The sequence below is a fragment of the Nyctibius grandis genome, chromosome 9 (genome assembly GCF_013368605.1).
Source record: "Nyctibius grandis isolate bNycGra1 chromosome 9, bNycGra1.pri, whole genome shotgun sequence".
NCBI lineage: Eukaryota > Metazoa > Chordata > Aves > Nyctibiiformes > Nyctibiidae > Nyctibius > Nyctibius grandis.
This window is the reverse complement of record NC_090666.1, coordinates 20,803,988-20,821,132: the sequence shown is the minus strand read 5'-3', so window position 1 is coordinate 20,821,132 and position 17,145 is coordinate 20,803,988. Positions and strand designations below refer to the sequence as shown.

The following is a 17,145-nucleotide window of genomic DNA, read 5'->3' as shown; positions in this document are numbered from 1 at the left end:
ACAAGCCCCCCCTTCCTTCCATCCTCCCCCCTGCGCTGGGATGAAACAACCTCATCTGGAAATACCTTCCCTTTTAAAGGCAGGCTCCACTGGGCAGCGTGCACCCTCCGGGAAGCCACCGCATCACGCTCCGACTAAGTGGCTGGGAGGGGCTGCAGGGATGGGGGGCTTGGGGAGGGCAGCATCAAACCCACCTGCGGGGCCACGGGGCCCAGACCTTTGCTGGCCCCCCAAGTGACAGGTGGATGGCAGGGAGCAGGCAGGAGTGACTCCCAGAGCCAGAGCAGTTGAGGATGCTGTGGTGACCAAGCCCAAGCCTTTGCTGTGCCTCTCCTGCCATGGGTGAGCCCTGGCACTGCTTGGCACCCATGTTGCAGCCGAGGTGGGGGGCCGGGAGGTGCAGGGCCAGGCAGGGCTGAGCGCTGCTTCTGCTGCTGAGTCACCCGGTGCCCAGTGGCACGGCGGTCCCCTCTGCCAAGGCCTCCAGGGACAGAGGCACTGGGGCTGTGCCAGCTGATGTCAGCCAAAACAGCCCGGCTTGGGCCAGGGCTGGGGGTCACCAGCTGTGCCGGGGGGCATGGGAAGGAGGGGGTGCTGCCCAGGCAAGGGGGATGCCCCTGAGGGGGTGCCCCAGCACAGCCCCCCTCCATCAGAATGTCCTCTTTAGCTGGCATGGGTTTGTGCATGGCCCCAGGGGTCCCTGCCCTGGCCCACTGCCTGTCCAGGAGGTGGCAAGCTGGGGTGGAGTCCTGGGGTGAAATAGCCCCCATCCTGGGAAGGTTTGGGGAGCTGGGCTGGGCTTTCTGCTCCCCAGAGTGCTGCCAGGCCAAGGGGGAGGCTAAGGAGACAGGGCAGAGCCTGCAGCACTCCGGGATGACCTGGGGACCTTGTCCTGCTCTCAGGGTGACGGGGACCAGGGAGGGTCTGGGGCTGCTCCGGGCAGGGTCCCCATCCAGCCGTGCTCTCCGCATGCCTGGCACAAGAAGAGTTAACAGGGTACCTCCCCCAGCTATAAATACCACGTATGTCCCACGCATATGAGCTCCAGAGGCTATTTTGGTTGGGTGCCCGCTGCTTCGGGAATGTGCCGGAGCGAGGACCTGGGGGGTGATGTCACCAGGACCGCTCTGGACCCAGCACCTGCTCGGGGTCACTCAACAGCACCCTGAAAGCACCAAGCCCTGGGCAGGCGCTCAGCCCCCCGTGTCAGAAAGGGGGATTTGGGTGGCGGGTCAGCACAAGCACACTCAGGGCAGGGGTCCCCCCACATGACCCCCTCCCCAGGGCCCTCCCTTGCCCCCTCTCTGGGTTTGGGGGCTGGTATCTGGGCCCACATGGAGAGCTGAGCCTGGTGCTCTTGCTGTGGGGGGGGTCAAGGCACCATCGGGAGCATTTTGGGCTGCTCAAGGCCAATCTGGGGACCGTGGCCACTGGGCAGGGGGTCTGGCTCAAGGAGGGGCAAGTGAGGGTGTGAGTCCCCTTCTTCTGGGTGTCAGCCCAGGCTGGCTGGCTGGCTGGCTGTCCAGACAGACCCCCCCGATGGGGATCTGGGCAGTGCTGGGGGGCTCACCCCCAGCCTGCCCCTCTTCCTCCCCTCACACCCCCAGGGACGAGGCAGTGCGGTGGGGGCCGGGGGGGACGCTGACACATCGATGGGGTCTGGGGGTGCCCGGGGTTCCATGGGCATTGTCGTCGTCCACCAGGGAGTCTGTGGCTCGGTGGTGCAGGCAGGTGAGGGGCGGTGGGCGGGGGCTGGTGGCCGTCCCCCCCCCGCAGCAGCATCCCCCAGCTGCCCGGCAGCAGGAGGGGCGGGTGATGTCAGCAGGATACAAATAGCGGCAGCGCGGGTCCCCTCCCGACGCCTCGCCGAGCTGCCGGCCGCTCGCCAGCCCCTCCGCCTGCTCCCTGCTCCGGCCTCGCCGCCCCACGCCGCCGCCATGAGCCAGTCCTACTCCTCCAGCCAGCGGGTCTCTTCCTACCGCCGCACCTTCGGCGGTGGCTCCCCGGTCTTCTCCCGCGCCTCCTTTGGGGGCAAGGGCAGCAGCGGCAGCTCCGTCACCTCCCGCGTCTACCAGGTGTCCCGCAGCTCGGCCGTCCCCAGCCTGTCCAGCTTCCGCGCCACCCGCGTGACACCCCTGCGCTCCTACCAAAGCGCTTACCAAGGTGCCGGCGAGCTGCTGGACTTCAGCCTGGCCGATGCCATGAACCAGGAGTTCCTCCAGACCCGCACCAACGAGAAAGTGGAGCTGCAGGAGCTCAATGACCGCTTCGCCAACTACATCGAGAAGGTGCGCTTCTTGGAGCAGCAGAATGCCCTCATGGTGGCCGAGGTGAACCGCCTGCGGGGCAAGGAGCCCACCCGTGTGGCTGAGATGTACGAGGAGGAGCTGCGGGAGCTCCGGCGTCAGATCGACGTGCTCACCAGCCAGCGAGCCCGTGTCGAGGTCGAGCGTGACAACCTGCTCGATGACCTGCAGAAGCTGAAGCAGAGGTGAGGAGGGGTCCCAGTGTGTCCCCGTGGTTGTCCATCCCTGCACCTCCCTCCCTAAGGATGGGTGGTAGCAGAGGTCTCCCCAGCAGCCCCTCGACAGCTCACTGCCATCCTTGTGCCCTGAGGCTCGGAGCCTATCGTGGCCCTGCTCCTCCATCCCTCTCACCCCAGGAGAGCACCCTGGCCGTTCCTCTTGCTGGCTGCACCCACCTGTAGGGCACTTTGCAGGGTGCCAGGTCCTGGCATGGTGGCTGCAAGTTTTGGGAGGGAGAAGGGCACCCACAACCGCTACACCAGTGCTGGACGCTCCCCGACCCACAGCGTGGGGCAGGCAGGGGGGAGCTGACCCAGCGGTGTGGGGCTGGGCAAGGGAGGTGCCCACAGCCTGGGCATCTCAGCAGGGCACTCCGGACGGTCGCTGCCAGCCCTCGCCAGGCGGCTGGGGAGCACCCAGCTGGCAGGACGGCTTCCCAGGCAGGGGTGTCCCCCATGCCCTCCTTTGCGGTGGGGCTGAGACTGGTCCATGATGCCACAGGACGCCCAGAGCTGCGGGATCGAGGTGCCCCCCTCCGTGTTCCCCACCCCTACTCACACCAGGGAGGGCTGGTGAGCCCATGGGTGAGCTGAGCCCTGCGGGACAGACAGACAGACAGAGCCAGGCAGGCGGAAGCGAGGGGGAGGATGACCCAGGGGGTGCTCCGCCAGCTCCGGACGCAAAGGAGGGAGGGGAGGAAGTTGCCAGGCTTCCGCAGGCCAGGGATGCTCCGGGCCTGCTGTGGGTGTCCGTGGTGCCTGGGGAGAGGCAGGGACCCCCCAAGGGTGCCGTGGGCCTGCCTGGTGCCAGGGATGGGCTGGGGCCAGGAGGGAATAGCCACAGGGGTGGCCAGGCTGAGTGACCCCCCAGGGACTGACCAGCGCAGAGGCACCTGGCAGCAGGGGCGGATGCTCAGGGGGAGCCGCTTGCTCTGATGCTGGTCTGTGCCTTCCCTCCTGGCCCCTGCACCCCGGCGACGCCGAGTCCCCACCTCCTGGGAGTGACACAGCCTGCTGCCTCCCCCTGCTGCAGCCCCAGTGGGGTGCTGGTGGGGCTGCGGTGGGTCAGACCCCCCGATGCTGGGAGGCTGGGGGTGGCGGCGTGGAGGACCCCTGAATGTCAGGGGAGGAGCAGGGCTCAGAACAAACGGGTGTTGGGTTCCTGCCACCCCGTGTGCCAGCACCACCCAGGCACCTCTGTCTCCTGCCTGCCACATTCCCCCTGACCAGCAGCCTGGGACACTTTCCCCTCCCCTTGCACAGCCCAGCCCGCCAGCCCCGACCTTGGGCTCACACCCCAGCAGTCCCCCTGCCATTACCCCATCCCACAGCATGCCTGAGACCCTCCTGTCCTCCTGCTCTCCCCGGGAAGGCTCAGCCAGTGGCCATCCCTTGGGCCCCCCGTGCCGGACCCTGCACCCTGTCCCCACGGCTGCCGGCCACTCTCCCCTATAAGGGCCGGGGCAGCGCGCGTGGCACCGAGCTGACCTCATGCCTTTGTGCTCTCTCCGGCGTTGACTATAATAGGGAATGGGAGGAAGAGCCCTGGCCCCCCGCCAGCCCTCCTGCCGCCCGCCGGGAATGCAGGACAATCCGATGTCTTTCTACCAGGCCACGTGGGCTGGGCTTGGGGACAGCTCAGGGAGACATCGCTGCTGGGGGACAGGGCTACCTCTGGGTACCCCTGACCTCCCCTCTCTGCCCCCAGACTGCAAGAGGAGATCCAGCTGAAGGAGGAGGCTGAGAACAACCTGGCTGCTTTCAGAGCCGTGAGTACTCACCCCCGCCGTGTGGCGTGGGACCCCCGCCTCCTCTCCCACCCCCATCTCCCCCCAGCAGCCCGGCCCCAGCACCGGGGCATGGCCCTGGGCACGGCTTTGCACCCTCCGTCCCTGATGCGTGGTCCCCGTGCTCCCGCCACATCCCCCACTAACCCTTGCTATCCGTGTCCCCCCAGGACGTGGACGCGGCCACGCTGGCACGTATTGACCTGGAAAGACGCATCGAGTCCCTGCAGGAGGAGATCGCCTTCCTCAAGAAGGTGCACGAAGAGGTAGGTCAGGGGTGAACCCCTTTTCCGCAGGCACCCATGGGACCGGGGGACAGAGCGGGTGCCCTGAGGTGTCACCTTGTCCCCCCAGGAAATCCGGGAGCTGCAGGCTCAGCTGCAGGAGCAGCACATCCAGGTGGAGATGGACATCTCCAAGCCCGACCTGACGGCTGCGCTGCGGGACATCCGCGCCCAGTACGAGAGCATCGCTGCCAAGAACATCGCCGAGGCCGAGGAGTGGTACAAGTCCAAGGTGCGGGAGGCGGTGGGCTCTGGGCTGGCCCCAGCGCGGCGGATCCCAGCCATCCCGGTGGCTGTGCCCGCTGACCCTGGTCTCTCCCCAGGTGTCTGACCTGACTCAGGCGGCCAACAAGAACAACGATGCTCTGCGGCAGGCAAAACAGGAGATGCTGGAGTACCGGCACCAGATCCAGTCCTACACCTGCGAGATCGATGCCCTCAAGGGCACGGTGAGCTGTGGGCAGCGTTGCGGAGACCCCCAGCTTCCCTGCAAGGACCTGCTGCTCTGGGGCTGCTCGGGTTCTCTGGGACGTCTCTGCGCTGGGGGGCTCTTCCCAGCTCTCTGACTTGCTGCCATGGGGGGACCCGTCCCCCAAATTTGGGCTGCACCTCCCCCAGCGGCAGTCTGGGCCTCTGCGAGGTGTTTTGGCAGAGCCCCGGGGTCAAGGCACAGATTGCAAAAAGTGCCGCAGCCTGGGAGGCTCCAGACAGGCGGGCATAGGGCTCAGGGTGTCTGGTTGCAGGCTGGGAAGGTGGTTGCAAACAAACAGGGCACAACAGTCCCGCTCCAGCACGGTCACGGTCACGGGCACAGGAGCCAGCCAGCAGCCACCAGTGCGGCAGTGCCACCCCCGGGCAGCCGTCCGGTGCTCCTGCACCTCTCCGTGCCCTCCTGTTGGGGTAGGATGGCTTTGCTGGGTGGCCTGGGCACCCAGGCAGAGGGTGCTGGGGTTGCCCAGCACCTGCCCAGCTTGCCCCCACCGGATCCTGCTGCCCAGCACTGGGCAGATGGAGGGTGATAGCCATCCATCACAGTCCCACATCAGCTGGACCCAGCCCAGGGCTGACCACGGCTCTCCCCTAGGACCCCCCCCACCAACATCCCCAGCTCCCACCCCAGGTGACCCCTGGCCCCTCTAGGTCCACCCCCTCGCTGAGCTCCCCTGTCTCCCCAGAACGACTCGCTGATGCGCCAGATGCGGGAGATGGAGGAGCGCTTTGCGGGTGAGGCCAGCGGGTACCAGGACACCATTGCCCGGCTGGAGGAGGAGATCCGGCACCTGAAGGACGAGATGGCCCGGCATCTGCGCGAATACCAGGACCTGCTCAATGTCAAGATGGCCCTGGACGTGGAGATCGCCACATACCGAAAGCTGCTGGAGGGCGAGGAGAACCGGTGAGCAGCTGGGGGGCAGGACAAGGCGTGGGGACCAGCAGGTCAGCTGTTTTTTGGGGCTCCCACCCCGTGAGCAGCCACCTGAGGGCTGAGCTCTCCCCTCTGTGTTCCCGCAGGATCAGCATCCCCATGCACCAGACCTTTGCCTCCGCACTCAATTTCCGAGGTGAGCATCGCCCTGTGAGGAGTGGGACCTGGGATGAGTCCCTGGGGGTCCCAAGTGTGGGGGAAAATCTCCCTCCTGAGGGGCTGCAGCCAGGCTGGCAGGCTGGGGACCCACGGGTGCCACATTGAGACCCTGGTGTGGGGGCACTCGGTTGGGTGTTGCCATGATCTAAGAGGGGTTTAAGCCAGCGCTCCTGAAGCCACCCAGTGGCCTCAGCCCCACTGCTGTCCCCCCATGCCACATGTCCCCATGGTCCCATCCCCATGTCCTCCCACCCGCAGAGACCAGCCCAGAGCAGCGTGGCTCCGAGGTGCACACCAAAAAGACCGTGATGATCAAAACCATCGAAACCCGTGACGGGGAGGTGAGCGCAGGGTGGCACCGGGGGGGGGTGGGGAGGCGGGGGGGCTGAGCACCGTGCCTGTCACCGCGCTCGGGGGGCTCCGGTGCTGGCACGCGTGGTGTCTCACGGTGCCTCTCTCCTGGCAGGTGGTGAGCGAGGCGACCCAGCAGCAGCATGAAGTGCTGTAGAGGAGGCCGCTCTGGCAGCCCACCGGCACCTTCCGTCCCTGACTCCGTCCTGCCGCCAAGCCCCCCTCCTGCCCCTCACCTCGCCCCCCAGCGCTCCCCCGGCACTGCCCGAGGGGTCACCCCTGCGCAGCCGCCTCCAGACCCCCTGCACCCCCGGGCTCTCTCCTTCGGCTTCAAAAGCCTCGCTCTGCTTTCGCAGCTTCGCAGCGGCAACGCCAGCGTCAGGATCAGGCCCGGGCTGGGGGGGCGGCAGGAGGGAGGGAGGGCACAGGCAGGAGGGGCTGGGGGGAGCAGGTGGTGGCCTGGGCCAGCTCCCCGGAGAGCCGGACGGTCCCAGCAGCGGGTTCTGGATCCCCCCATCAGCCCCTTCCCCGCGCCGGGCACGGGCTCGGGGTTCGTCCTGCGGCAGTGGGGACCCGTCTCCCCACGCCGGCACCGCCAGCCTCCCCGGAGCTGGCACTTCTCTGGGTGCATGGCAGCGATGCCAGGGATGGGGAAAAGTGGGGTCCGGGCTGAGCCCCCCATTCTCCACCCAGCTCGGAGCCAGGGTGCTCCCAACCTGCGTGTCCCCCCCGGCCCAGGGGGGCTGGGGCCCGGCGCTCCCCCCAGCCCCAGAGGCAGCCCCGTGGGGCAGAGAAGGGCAGCACCTGCCCCCCCCCATGGCGGGGACCCCCAGCAGCAGGAGGCTGCACGGGGCCAGGCTCGTGAGCCGAGAGGGTACCCGTAGGTGGACACAGGAGAGAGGAGGAGTGAGTGAGTGGGAGAGAGGGGGGAGAGAAGGAGAGGAGCCGGAGAGAGGCCCGGGGGCCAGGGCAGGCACCCCCACCCCTTGCCCCACTGCACCCCCACCCCACCGCATCTATGTGACTCTTCAGGCGGCTGAAATAAACAGCGGAGCATCACCCCTTCCTCCCAGCGCATCTGTGGGGCAGGGATGGGGTGGTGGGGTGAGGGGAGGCGGCACCCAGGGGGGCATCACACGGGCCCACAGGACTGGGCTGGGGTGGATGGGGGCGGCCAGCATCTCCCTGAGCCTTGTCTTCCCTAGGCTGCTGGTTCCCCCCAAACGTGTACATCCGTCACACTGAAGGTGCCCCAGAGCATTTTGCTGCCTGTGGTGGTGGGTTTCCCAGTTGCACTGGGTGGGGGAATCCTTGCTGGGACTGGGGGCAGTCGCAGCCGAGACCAGAGCAGGTCTGGAGGGGCTCTGGATGACCATCCCCTGTCCCTCCCATACACCCAGGGCCTCACACCATGGCCCAGTGTCTCTCAGCCCCACCGCCACTCCCTTTCTGCCCTCACCTGGGCCAGCCCTGCCCCAGACCCACACGTGCGCAGGACCTCTCCGAGCTCCCCGCATTGCCCCTGACGTGCAAGCAGAGCCCCCCTCATCCCAAATCTACCTCATCCCAAATCTACCTCCTCCCCACACCCCACGGGCATCAGCCCCACCACCCCACGCCTGCCCTCACCCAAGGCTCAACCTCCAGCCTCAACCTGCCCCCTACACCCTCTCCCCCCAAACACACATGCCCCCCTCCCTGTGCTCAGGGTGTGGTGGTCTTGGCTTTGGCTCCTTCGCCCCAGAGATGGGGCATGCAGCAGGGGAACCCAGGGCTGAGCATCTGGAGAGATGGGAGAGGTTTAGGGTTGCTCTGCCCCGGGAGGTGTTAGAGGGTCTGCCCCTCCTTGCCAGGGGCTGGGCAGGGGGCTTGGCAGGGGGTGGCGTTTTAGGGACAAGGCAGGTGCTGCAGCCAGCAGTGGGGACGGGGCTGGGGGGTCCCTGGTGGAGAGGCCAGCGTGACAAACCCATTTTAGCTGCGGCGCTGGCCAGGGCCGGAGGGCAGGGTGTCAGATCTCAAGGGCTGTCTCCAGCAGGTGGCCCTGTGACACCGAGGACGGTCCCCAGGGCTGCCCTGGGGAGGGACGACACCTCCCTCCCTGCCCGGCCCAGGCTGGCTGGGCCAGGGCTCTGCCCTTGGGGCTGGGGGGGACAGGCAGGGAACAGAGCAGCCCCTAGCCCGCAGGGCAGCACAGGCAAGGAGGAGCCCCCCAAACCTCTCGCAGGCTTCTCCTCCAGCCCCCAGCGACCCTGGGCTTGCTCAGCCTCTCTGCGGCTGGGCGGTGGATCTAGCAAGGCACCCCGCTCCACGTGCCCCAGCCACCCCAGCCGAGGGGATCCTGGGGTCTTCCCCTCGCTGGTGATGCTCCACTGATGCTGGCACCCTTGGGCCGGTGGCAATGGGCTGTGGCAAAGCCAGCGGGGCTGGTCTGCAGCTGGGAAGCAGCGTGGCATATCGCTCGTGTGCTGCTCACCCAGATTTACAGCCCCAGCGAGGGCGGACGGGGCCAGGTGCCGAGACGCGTGCCATGGGGCCAGGGAAGCCCTGCCTTGCCTGGGGGTGGCGAGGCAGCGTGCGGCACAGGCAGTCCCTGGTTGCTGGCTGTCTGGGGCACAGCATGTGGGAGCTCTCATGGGGCACACCAAAATCACACAGCAGGGCTGGAACGGGGGGCTGGCTGGGACCCACGCTGCCCAGGGCAGCGACGCAGGGGCTCGGGGAGAGAGATGGGGTTTCATTGTGTTTGCAGCCTCCCGGCGGGGTGAGTTTGGGGTGAGCAGGGATACAGGGATCCTCCCCTCCGCTACCTCCTGGGGATGGGGCATAAGGGCCCCATGGGGCTGGCTCCTGCCCGGGGTCTCGTGTTGCAGGAAGCATGACGGTGTCCTTTCCCTCCACATGCCACCAGGGTCTCTCTGTCCTGATCCGGTGACACCACCAGAGAAGAGGAAGGTGGGGAGGAAGGCTGGGTCCCCCCCAAGCCACACTGCTAATATGGAAAGGCGCTGGCCCCTGTCTATCTTTGCAAGTGGAGCTGGGCTGCAGGGCCGGGGCGGCAGCCGCGGAGAGGGGGAGCTCGGCCAAGGAATGTGACATATCAGAGGCAGCTGCCACTTCAGGAGAGGGGGCAGAGGGAGAGCAGCTCACCGGGGGCCGTGCGGGACGGGACGGGTGAGGGGGGGGACGCCACGGCCCCAGCGCCGGGACGGCTCAGCGAGCGGCCGGCACCCGTGGGACTCGCACACGGAGGAGCAGGTGCCGAGGCGCTGGGCAGGCTCAGGGTCGCAGCGGAGCATGGGGTGTGGGTGCCGCACTGCGCGGGGCTCTCAGTGAGCAGTGGCTCGGCGAGCAGCAACCCGAGCCCCCGCCTAAAAATAGCTCCTCGCTTGCCCACGGCGCTGCGACCTTCGGGGCTGCAGCCGGCGGCGGGGAGGCACCGAACCGGACGGCACCTGGGCCGGGGGGCCGCCTCTGCCCCGGCACCCCTGGAAGGCACCCAGCACCCCTGGGCTGCAGGCAGGGGGGGAAGAGGGGCACGGCGCTGCGGGCTCGGGGCGGAGGGGGTCACGGGCAAGGGCAGGGCAGCTGCAGACATGCACCGAGCGCAGGGACGTGGTGGCACGAGTAGGGCCGGTGGGGAGCCTCGGGTGGCCCCGCCGAGCCCCGGCATCCCCCCGAAGCGCGCCAAGGTCACGGTGGAGCCGGGGGCACCTGAGGAGGGCCCAGCTCGCTTGGCGGCACCATTTTTTGCACGGAAGCTGAAGAATGCGGCGATTGGCACCGGCTGTGACATCCGGCTGCGGGTGGTGGCCGTGGGCAACCCCCGGCCCAGCCTCCACTGGTACCGAAATGAGGAGCTGCTGGCCCCATGTGAGGAGGAGTATGGCACCCTCTGGATCCGTGACAGCAAGAAGGAGGATGCCGGCGTGTACACCTGCATCGCCGAGAACGAGCGGGGAGAGGCCATGACCAGCGCCGTGCTGGCCATCATTGACATGGAAGGTAAGGGCGGCATGGCCGCTGGCACGGCCATGCTGGCACAGCCATGGGCACGGGTTGGCTGAGGGCGGCAGCGGTGTTTTGCAGGCTCCCGCTGCAGTGCGTGCCCGGGGCCAGCCAGGGCTGGGCTTTGCGGTGCCTGCCCCGCTGCAGGCTGGGGTGCCCTGTGCCGTCAGCACTGGGGCGGCTCTCTGGCCTGGGGTGAGCATGTGGCTGCAGCACGCGCTGCCAGGCCAGGCAGGGTGCCAGGGCTGGGCACGGCGGTGTCGGGAGCATGTGATGCCAAGCCTGCTCAGGGCAGGAGGAGAGAGAGAGATGCAGCTTGGGTACACGGCACCGTCCGCAGCCACCAACATGGTCCCCAGTACCCCCCAGTGCCCCTGCATGAGCCATCCCCACACCAGCTGCCCACAGGCAGAGCTGCCTGTGGCATCACCATCACGCCTGTACCAGGCACTGGGACTGCACTGGGAGAACTGGGACTCCCGGGGTGGGGCTGGGGGGAGGAGCCTAACTTGGCAGGAGGTGGGGCTGCCAAGTGGGTGGAGCCTGTGCCCTGCAGTGGGCGGGGCCTGACTGATAATAAATTGGTTAATTAGCAGGGATGGAGGCCTATGGTAGCCCCTCTGCTCATTACTCCTGTATGCAGCAGCTGGGTGTGCTCCTCTGGTGCATGGGGAGGGAGTGGGGACTGCTGTGGGCCCTTACATGGGTGGGCCTCATCCTGCACAGGGGCCAGGCAGGTTTGCGGCTCAGCCCTCTCTGCCCCAGGATGGATGCCACCTCCTTGGGGCATTGCAGACCTGGATGTCGGGGAGCGTGCGGTGCTGGCCGGTGGCACTGCTCTGAGACTGTGCTGTCTGCATGGGGACAGTGAAGGCAGGGAGCGAGGCAGGCGGTTCTGAGCCCCGAGGCTCCAGGGAAGGAGCTGCACCCGGGGATTTGCAGCATGGGAGGCACGCTGGAGATGCTGCGCCTTGAGGGGGGGACTGGGTGGCAGTGGGGGGCAGAAGGAGAGCCTTTGTCGTGCTGAAGGGGAGGGGTTGCTCTGTGTGAGCTTAGAGGCTGAAGAGCAGTGTTTGGAGGATGGAAGAAGGTGTATGTACTGCTCACGGGCCTGGTGGGGGGACAGGGGGAGCAGAGAAGTGTGCAGGAGGGGTCCCATGGGGGTCTGAGAGGGGTCACTGTGCATCGCGCCTTTGGGGACCATGGCACTGTGCAGTTGGATGCGTGGCGCTGCGTGTGCAGAGAGAGTGGGAGACGTGCGCTGACCCGTGGGGTGGGAGCAGCCTGTCCCGGGGGGGGGCCGAGGGTGGGGGTTCACCATGTTCTCACATTCGGATGTGCAGCTGCACCTCCCCATGGCACCGCCAGCCCAGGCCCCCCTGCCTCTGCCCGGCAGCGCAGCATGGCCTAATTTCCCCAGGTGCCTGTTCCCTTTGTGCTGACGCATTTGTCCCTGCTCCCGATTCCCACCTGCCTTGCTGCTGCCTTTCTGGAGCAGCTGAGGGAGGGACAGAGCAGCCGGGATTGCCTAAGGGGTGAATGTCACCCTGCCCCGGGCGCTCCTCCCGGCCAGTGCCTGGCCACGGGTGCACCACCATGGAGCAAACAGCCGCCCAAAAAGCTGGCCCTGGGGCAGAGATGCCTCTGGAGCCCCACAGGCTCCGGGGCACCAGGGCAGAACGGTCTCTGTGGTGTGCCATGGCAGTGCCCAGGGAGCACCGTGTCCTGCCAGGTGCTGGAGAGGGGTGATGGTGTGGAGGTGATTGGATGTGGTGGGGGGTCCAGCCCTATCGCCTGGCCCCATTGCAGGGCGCTGGCATTCAGCGTGCTGTTCCCCCGAGGCCATTTTCTCCATGCTGGCAGCGGAGCAGTGAGAAGGGTCATCGTGTGAAATGGAGGAAATGTGCCACTGCTCTGCACCCGCCTGCCCTGACACTCTGCCAGTATGTGTGCCGTGGCTCACCCGCCTCCGGCATGGAGGCCCAGGCTGCTCAGGGGCTCCCCACTGAGACACCGCTCTCTGGGGACTGTGGAAGTTCCACTGGTGGCTGTGCCATCCCTGTGCCAGTCAGGGACACCCTGTCCTTGTTCCCTGGGGGCCCTGTGAGCTGGCTCATCGGCCAGTTTTGGGGCAAGGGGGCTGTGTGCAAGGTCCCCAGGCAGGATGAGGCCTTTCTCCTGGCCTGGGCTCCCGGCCCCTGTGTCTGGAGGTGTTGGGGTGCCCTTGCTCCGTTCGCCTCTGCCGGGTCGTGGTCTCTGGCGAGCACAGAGCCCGGTCCTTCACCTTCTCTCCCTGGTACAGGGGCCAGGCTGCAGCTCTCTGTGGGGCCAGCATCGGCTGTCCCCAAGGTGGCTCAGGTCACTGCTGGTGGGGTGGGGGGCTCTGTGCCGCCCAGCTCCATGCTCAGCCCCGGCAGCTCCTCCTGCACCAGCTCAGCATTCCCCCTTGCTCGCACGAGCTCGATTTAGCTCCTCTAATCCCTTGCCCTGAATCTGTCGCTCCACCCCACTAATGATTTTCTCCTGCTCTTCTCCCAGGTCCCCCAAGTGCGTCAGTGCCCGGTATGGGGAGAAGGGAGTGCATGTGTGGGGCTGGCTGGGCAGCCAGGTGCAGGGTCTCCTGAGGGCACACCATCCCTGCTATGTCCCACTGTCCCCGCCGTGTCCCACCGCTCTGCCCCTCTCCCGCTGCAGGTTCTCCCTCGTGCCCCGGCTCCGTGGGCACAGGTGGGGTATGTTGGCCCTTCTCACACCAGCACCAGGCTGGTCCAGGGGCTTCCTGGGTCCATCCAGGGACCCTTCAGCCCCTTCCAGCCAGCCCTGGTCCCCACTGTGGCTCCATCGTCCGCAGGCTTGCTAAAGGCTATATCACCTCTCAGCTACATCTCCTGAATTTTTTCAATGTAAACTGGATTAAATCACCTCTGAAGAACCCGTGCTAATCTCCTTTAGAGCCCCGCGCTGCCTGATCCTCCCCGCTGGGGCTGCCTCTTGTTTCAAGGTTGGATGTGTCCGTCTTGGGCTCCCACAGCGGAGTCTTGCTCCACTCGCCTCCACCTGCACTCAGCAATCAAACTGCCTTGGAACCTTTCCTCTGCCCAGGGAACAGCCTGCACCCGCCTGGATTTGGGAACAGGGAAGGGGGCAGGAGCTGCCTGTGTGTGGTGACCATGCATGGCCCCTTCCCGTCCAGCCCAGAGTTACAGTGGGGCAGCGTGGGCATGATTTGGGGCCGGTGGTGTGCGGAGATGGCAATGGCACCCCGGTGGGGATGGCCACGCTGAAAGCGTCCCTGGTGGCTCAGCACCTTTGACCATTTATCTCAATGCCTAATTTTAGTTCCTTATTTTGCAGCGCTATGCCCATGTTTAATGCCAACTGCCCGTTCCCTCCGGAGCCCCTGCCAGCCCTGCTCAGGGACCGAACAGGACCTAAAGCCTCCCTTCGCCATCTCCTCCCTCCCCTGGGACTCTCTGGGGCTGCCTCAGTTTCCCCTTGATGTCCCTGGCTGTCCCCCCAGGCCCAGGACACAGCAGCATCTCGGAGGAACCTGGGATGCAGCAAGAGTCCACCATGGGGTGGGCACCATGCCCGGCTGTGCCAGCGCAGGGGCTGCCTCTGCAGAGCTGCTCGGCTGGTGCCACCCTGGGTGCTGGTCTCAGCTGGCACAGGGACAGGTCCCCAGGGCTGGGCAGTGCATTGGGGATGGGACTGGACCTGGCCCTCAGGATGCCCGCAGCCGCCAGTCCCCAAGCACAGCCACACGCCCTGAGGCTGTGCCTGTTCCCTGTCCCCAGGGGTGGCACCAGGGCCAGCCCACGGGCAGCTGCCAGGGCCCCAGGCTCCCAGCTCTGCCCCCAGCCACACGGGCAGGGTACTGGCGCGGTGGCCACGCGTGCCGGGTCCCCATCCCGGGGCGCTGCGGACCGGGAGGGCCGCTCCCAGGCGAGCGGGGCAGCGGGTGCAGCTGTCCAGTCACTCACCTCCACCCCTGCCCTCTCGCCCGCTGCTGGGGGGTTATTTTTGCTGAGGAATGTGCCGTCCCCTCGGATTCTGGCGGGCTGCAGGGCTTGTGTTACAGGCGAGAGGCTGAGACCCAGGTCTGTGGGTGGGTAAATATAGCACCGACTCTCGGGGCTGCGTGATGGGGAGGTGGCCTCTTCCTTCTCCTGGGGCTGCCCAGCACTCCCTGTGCCTGCCCAGCACTCCCTGTGCCCCTCCTGCTTCCCCACACGAGGTTGCAGGCTTGTGCCCTGGCAGAGTGGCACTGGGAAAGGGCTAGCTGCTTCTGCCCTGCTGCCTGCTCTCTTGCCTGCTTCCCCCCAGCCCTCGGCACACAGCCCCTCAGCCCCAGGTAGGGGGGATGCCGGGAGCGGGGCTGGCACCGCAGGGATGAAATGCCTCCTGCCATCCCGCTCCGTGCCCAGGCACCCGGAGCCAAGGTCACATTGCTGTCCTGAGTCCCCATGTCCTCCGCCTGCAGCGGGCACCGTGTGCTCGGGCATCCTTCTAGTGGTGGCAAGGGGAGGAGATGCTGGGGAGGGCACCTGGGTGTCCCCTGGCCCTTGGGAGAGGGGTCACAGCAGAGCATTGCTCTTCCCCAGGGCCAGAAAGCCGCTGCGGTGCTGCCCTGCCCAGTGACGAGGGCCATCCCACTGCATTTACTTCCTCCTGGGGACAGGGCTGGGGACAGGGCTGGGGACGGTCCCCACCTCCCCAGGCTCCCAGCACATCCCCACCTCCTGCAGACCATCACCAGCAGCTCCAGGAGGCACAAACGCATGAAAGATTCATGCCCAGACCTCCTCCTACCCGTGACGGCTGCACACACCCACCGCCATCAATTATTCAAGCACCGAGACAAGGGGGCTGATGGCCGGGGCTGGGTGGCCAGTGCCCGTGGCCAGTGCTGCAGTGCAGGGGCAGGATCCACGCAGAGCTGCTGGGGAGGCCCCGCAAGGCGTGGGGAGCTGCCGCTCTCTGAGCAGCGTAATTAGTGCTGCATTTTGAGCAAGTGTTTGCTGTCTGCTTTGCTCGGGGCCGGTGTGTGTCCAGCAGGAGAAGCTGGAGCTGGGTGGCAATGGGGCCACCTGCTCCAGCTCTGCCCCTTGTCCATGTCACAGTGGTGCTGACCCTGTCCCCTGCCCCGTGTCCCTGTCCTGCAGTGGAGCAGGGCAGTGCCAGGGCTGCCCCTGGGCTAGGGCAGGGCAGAGGGGCCGCCCTGGGTGCAGGCTCCCATCACCTCCCACCAAACACCTTCTGCAGGGACTTTGCCATAGCGGGGGGATTTGCAGGTGCTGCTGCCCCTGGCAAGGACTGTCAGGCCCTGCAGCAGGCGCAGCCCCTCGCAGGTGATGCAGCGGCTCCCAGGGGTGCAGTATCTCTGGGGCAGCCCAGAGTCACTCCTGGGGCTTTTGCTGACGGATGGCTGAGCGGCAGAGCCACAGTCGCTGGGAAGGGCTGTGTGCCCGGCCAGCCGGGAGCTGTGGCTGATGGGGCAGCAGATGTGGCAGTCAGAGGATACTCAAATGACTGTATTTTGGCTGGGCACATGTGGTCCCTTCCTGGGGCCAGCCCTGGGGCTGTCCCTGCAGGTGCTCTGGTGGCAGCACCCTTGCCCTGGCACCACCGTGTGCCAAGAGCAAGCCTTGGTGCTCCTTCCTGGCATCCCTGACCAGGCTTTTACCCCACTTCAGTTTGAAAAAAAGGCACAGACTGTGCAGGTCTGCGGCAGCACCATAGGCATGCACGGCCTGAGTGGGAGCACCTGGCAGGGAGACCCTGGGCGCAGGGACCCTGGCAGACATGAGCCCCATGACCCGACCCTTTACCCAGCCCTGGCTCAGGGGTACTCACCTCTGTCCGCACCCAGGGCTGGGGGGCTCAGCAGAGTCCTCTGGCTCTGATGGGAGATTCCCTCAGTGCCAGCTCTGGCATTCGGGGGACTCGCCTGACGTGCAGGGTCTCCACGGAAACCCCACAGCATCACTCGAATTGTGGGACTGTCAGATATGTTGTATAAACAGCTCCTTTTGTACTGGGTAATTTGCAAGTTATTATGGAGCCATGAAAAGTCTCATGTTGGGAGTCATGGGCTGGGAGGGGAAGCAGAGAAAAGCTGCCAGAGCTGTCAAGCGTCGTGGGGAGCGTGATGCCTGTGCGCAGCCCCGCGTGGGGTGGCCAGCTCCCCAGGGGACAGGTGAGCACCATGGGGACAAGCGCTGGGTGGGGAGGCCTCCAGCAGCATCCCCATGGATGCTCTGCAGTGGGAGGGGGGACAGCACAGACAGCCGGTGGGGCTGGGACCTTGGCAGGCTCTCCAGGAGCCTGGAAAGGGGGCTGATGGGTGCTGTAGGGCTCAACAGCTTGGTGAGCTGGTGATGCAGGGCACCAAGAGCAGTGGGGGGTATGGCAGGCAGAAAGGCCCTACCAAGGCTGTAGGGCTGGGACTGCCCCTTTGGCTTAGGGGCTTAGGGAAAGGCTGGCAGGGCTGGGGATGCTCAGCTGGGGCAGGTGTGCCGGGGTTGTGCCAGCACCCCGGGGGCACTCATAGGTCTTAATGGCCCTGACCAGCCTCACCGAGGACACCCACCCACAGCTTCTGCCCAC

The 17,145-nt window shown here is 66.6% G+C and overlaps 2 protein-coding genes across 4 annotated transcripts in view; both read left to right on the top strand.

Annotated features, from left to right (window-relative positions):
* Window positions 1-1,844: 1,844 nt before the first annotated feature.
* On the top strand, window positions 1,845-7,590 carry DES (desmin). Its single transcript, XM_068407178.1, has 9 exons — window positions 1,845-2,491; window positions 4,233-4,293; window positions 4,482-4,577; window positions 4,666-4,827; window positions 4,919-5,044; window positions 5,771-5,991; window positions 6,108-6,157; window positions 6,439-6,521; window positions 6,647-7,590. The coding sequence occupies exons 1-9, from the start codon at window positions 1,938-1,940 to the stop codon at window positions 6,686-6,688; spliced, it is 1,395 nt and encodes a 464-aa protein (XP_068263279.1). The 5' UTR covers window positions 1,845-1,937; the 3' UTR covers window positions 6,689-7,590.
* A 2,068-nt stretch (window positions 7,591-9,658) lies between these two features.
* SPEG (striated muscle enriched protein kinase) overlaps window positions 9,659-17,145 on the top strand; it is a 39,862-nt gene continuing 32,375 nt past the window's right edge. For 2 of the 3 annotated variants that reach the window (XM_068407176.1, XM_068407175.1), the window contains exon 1: window positions 9,660-10,533. In XM_068407176.1, the coding sequence (XP_068263277.1) occupies window positions 10,125-10,533 (409 nt within the window). In that variant the 5' untranslated portion in view covers window positions 9,660-10,124. Of the gene's footprint in view, window positions 10,534-17,145 lie in introns of all 3 variants that reach the window. The other variant, XM_068407177.1, reaches the window with a different exon arrangement.

Excerpts from the sequence above, each read along its gene's own strand:
- DES (XM_068407178.1), top strand. The coding sequence starts at position 1,938 with ATGAGCCAGTCCTACTCCTCCAGCCAGCGGGTCTCTTCCTACCGCCGC. Across the intron at positions 4,578-4,665 it reads TCAAGAAGGTGCACGAAGAG|GAAATCCGGGAGCTGCAGGC; the intron begins GTAGGTCAGGGG and ends TTGTCCCCCCAG. Across the intron at positions 6,158-6,438 it reads CTCCGCACTCAATTTCCGAG|AGACCAGCCCAGAGCAGCGT; the intron begins GTGAGCATCGCC and ends TCCCACCCGCAG.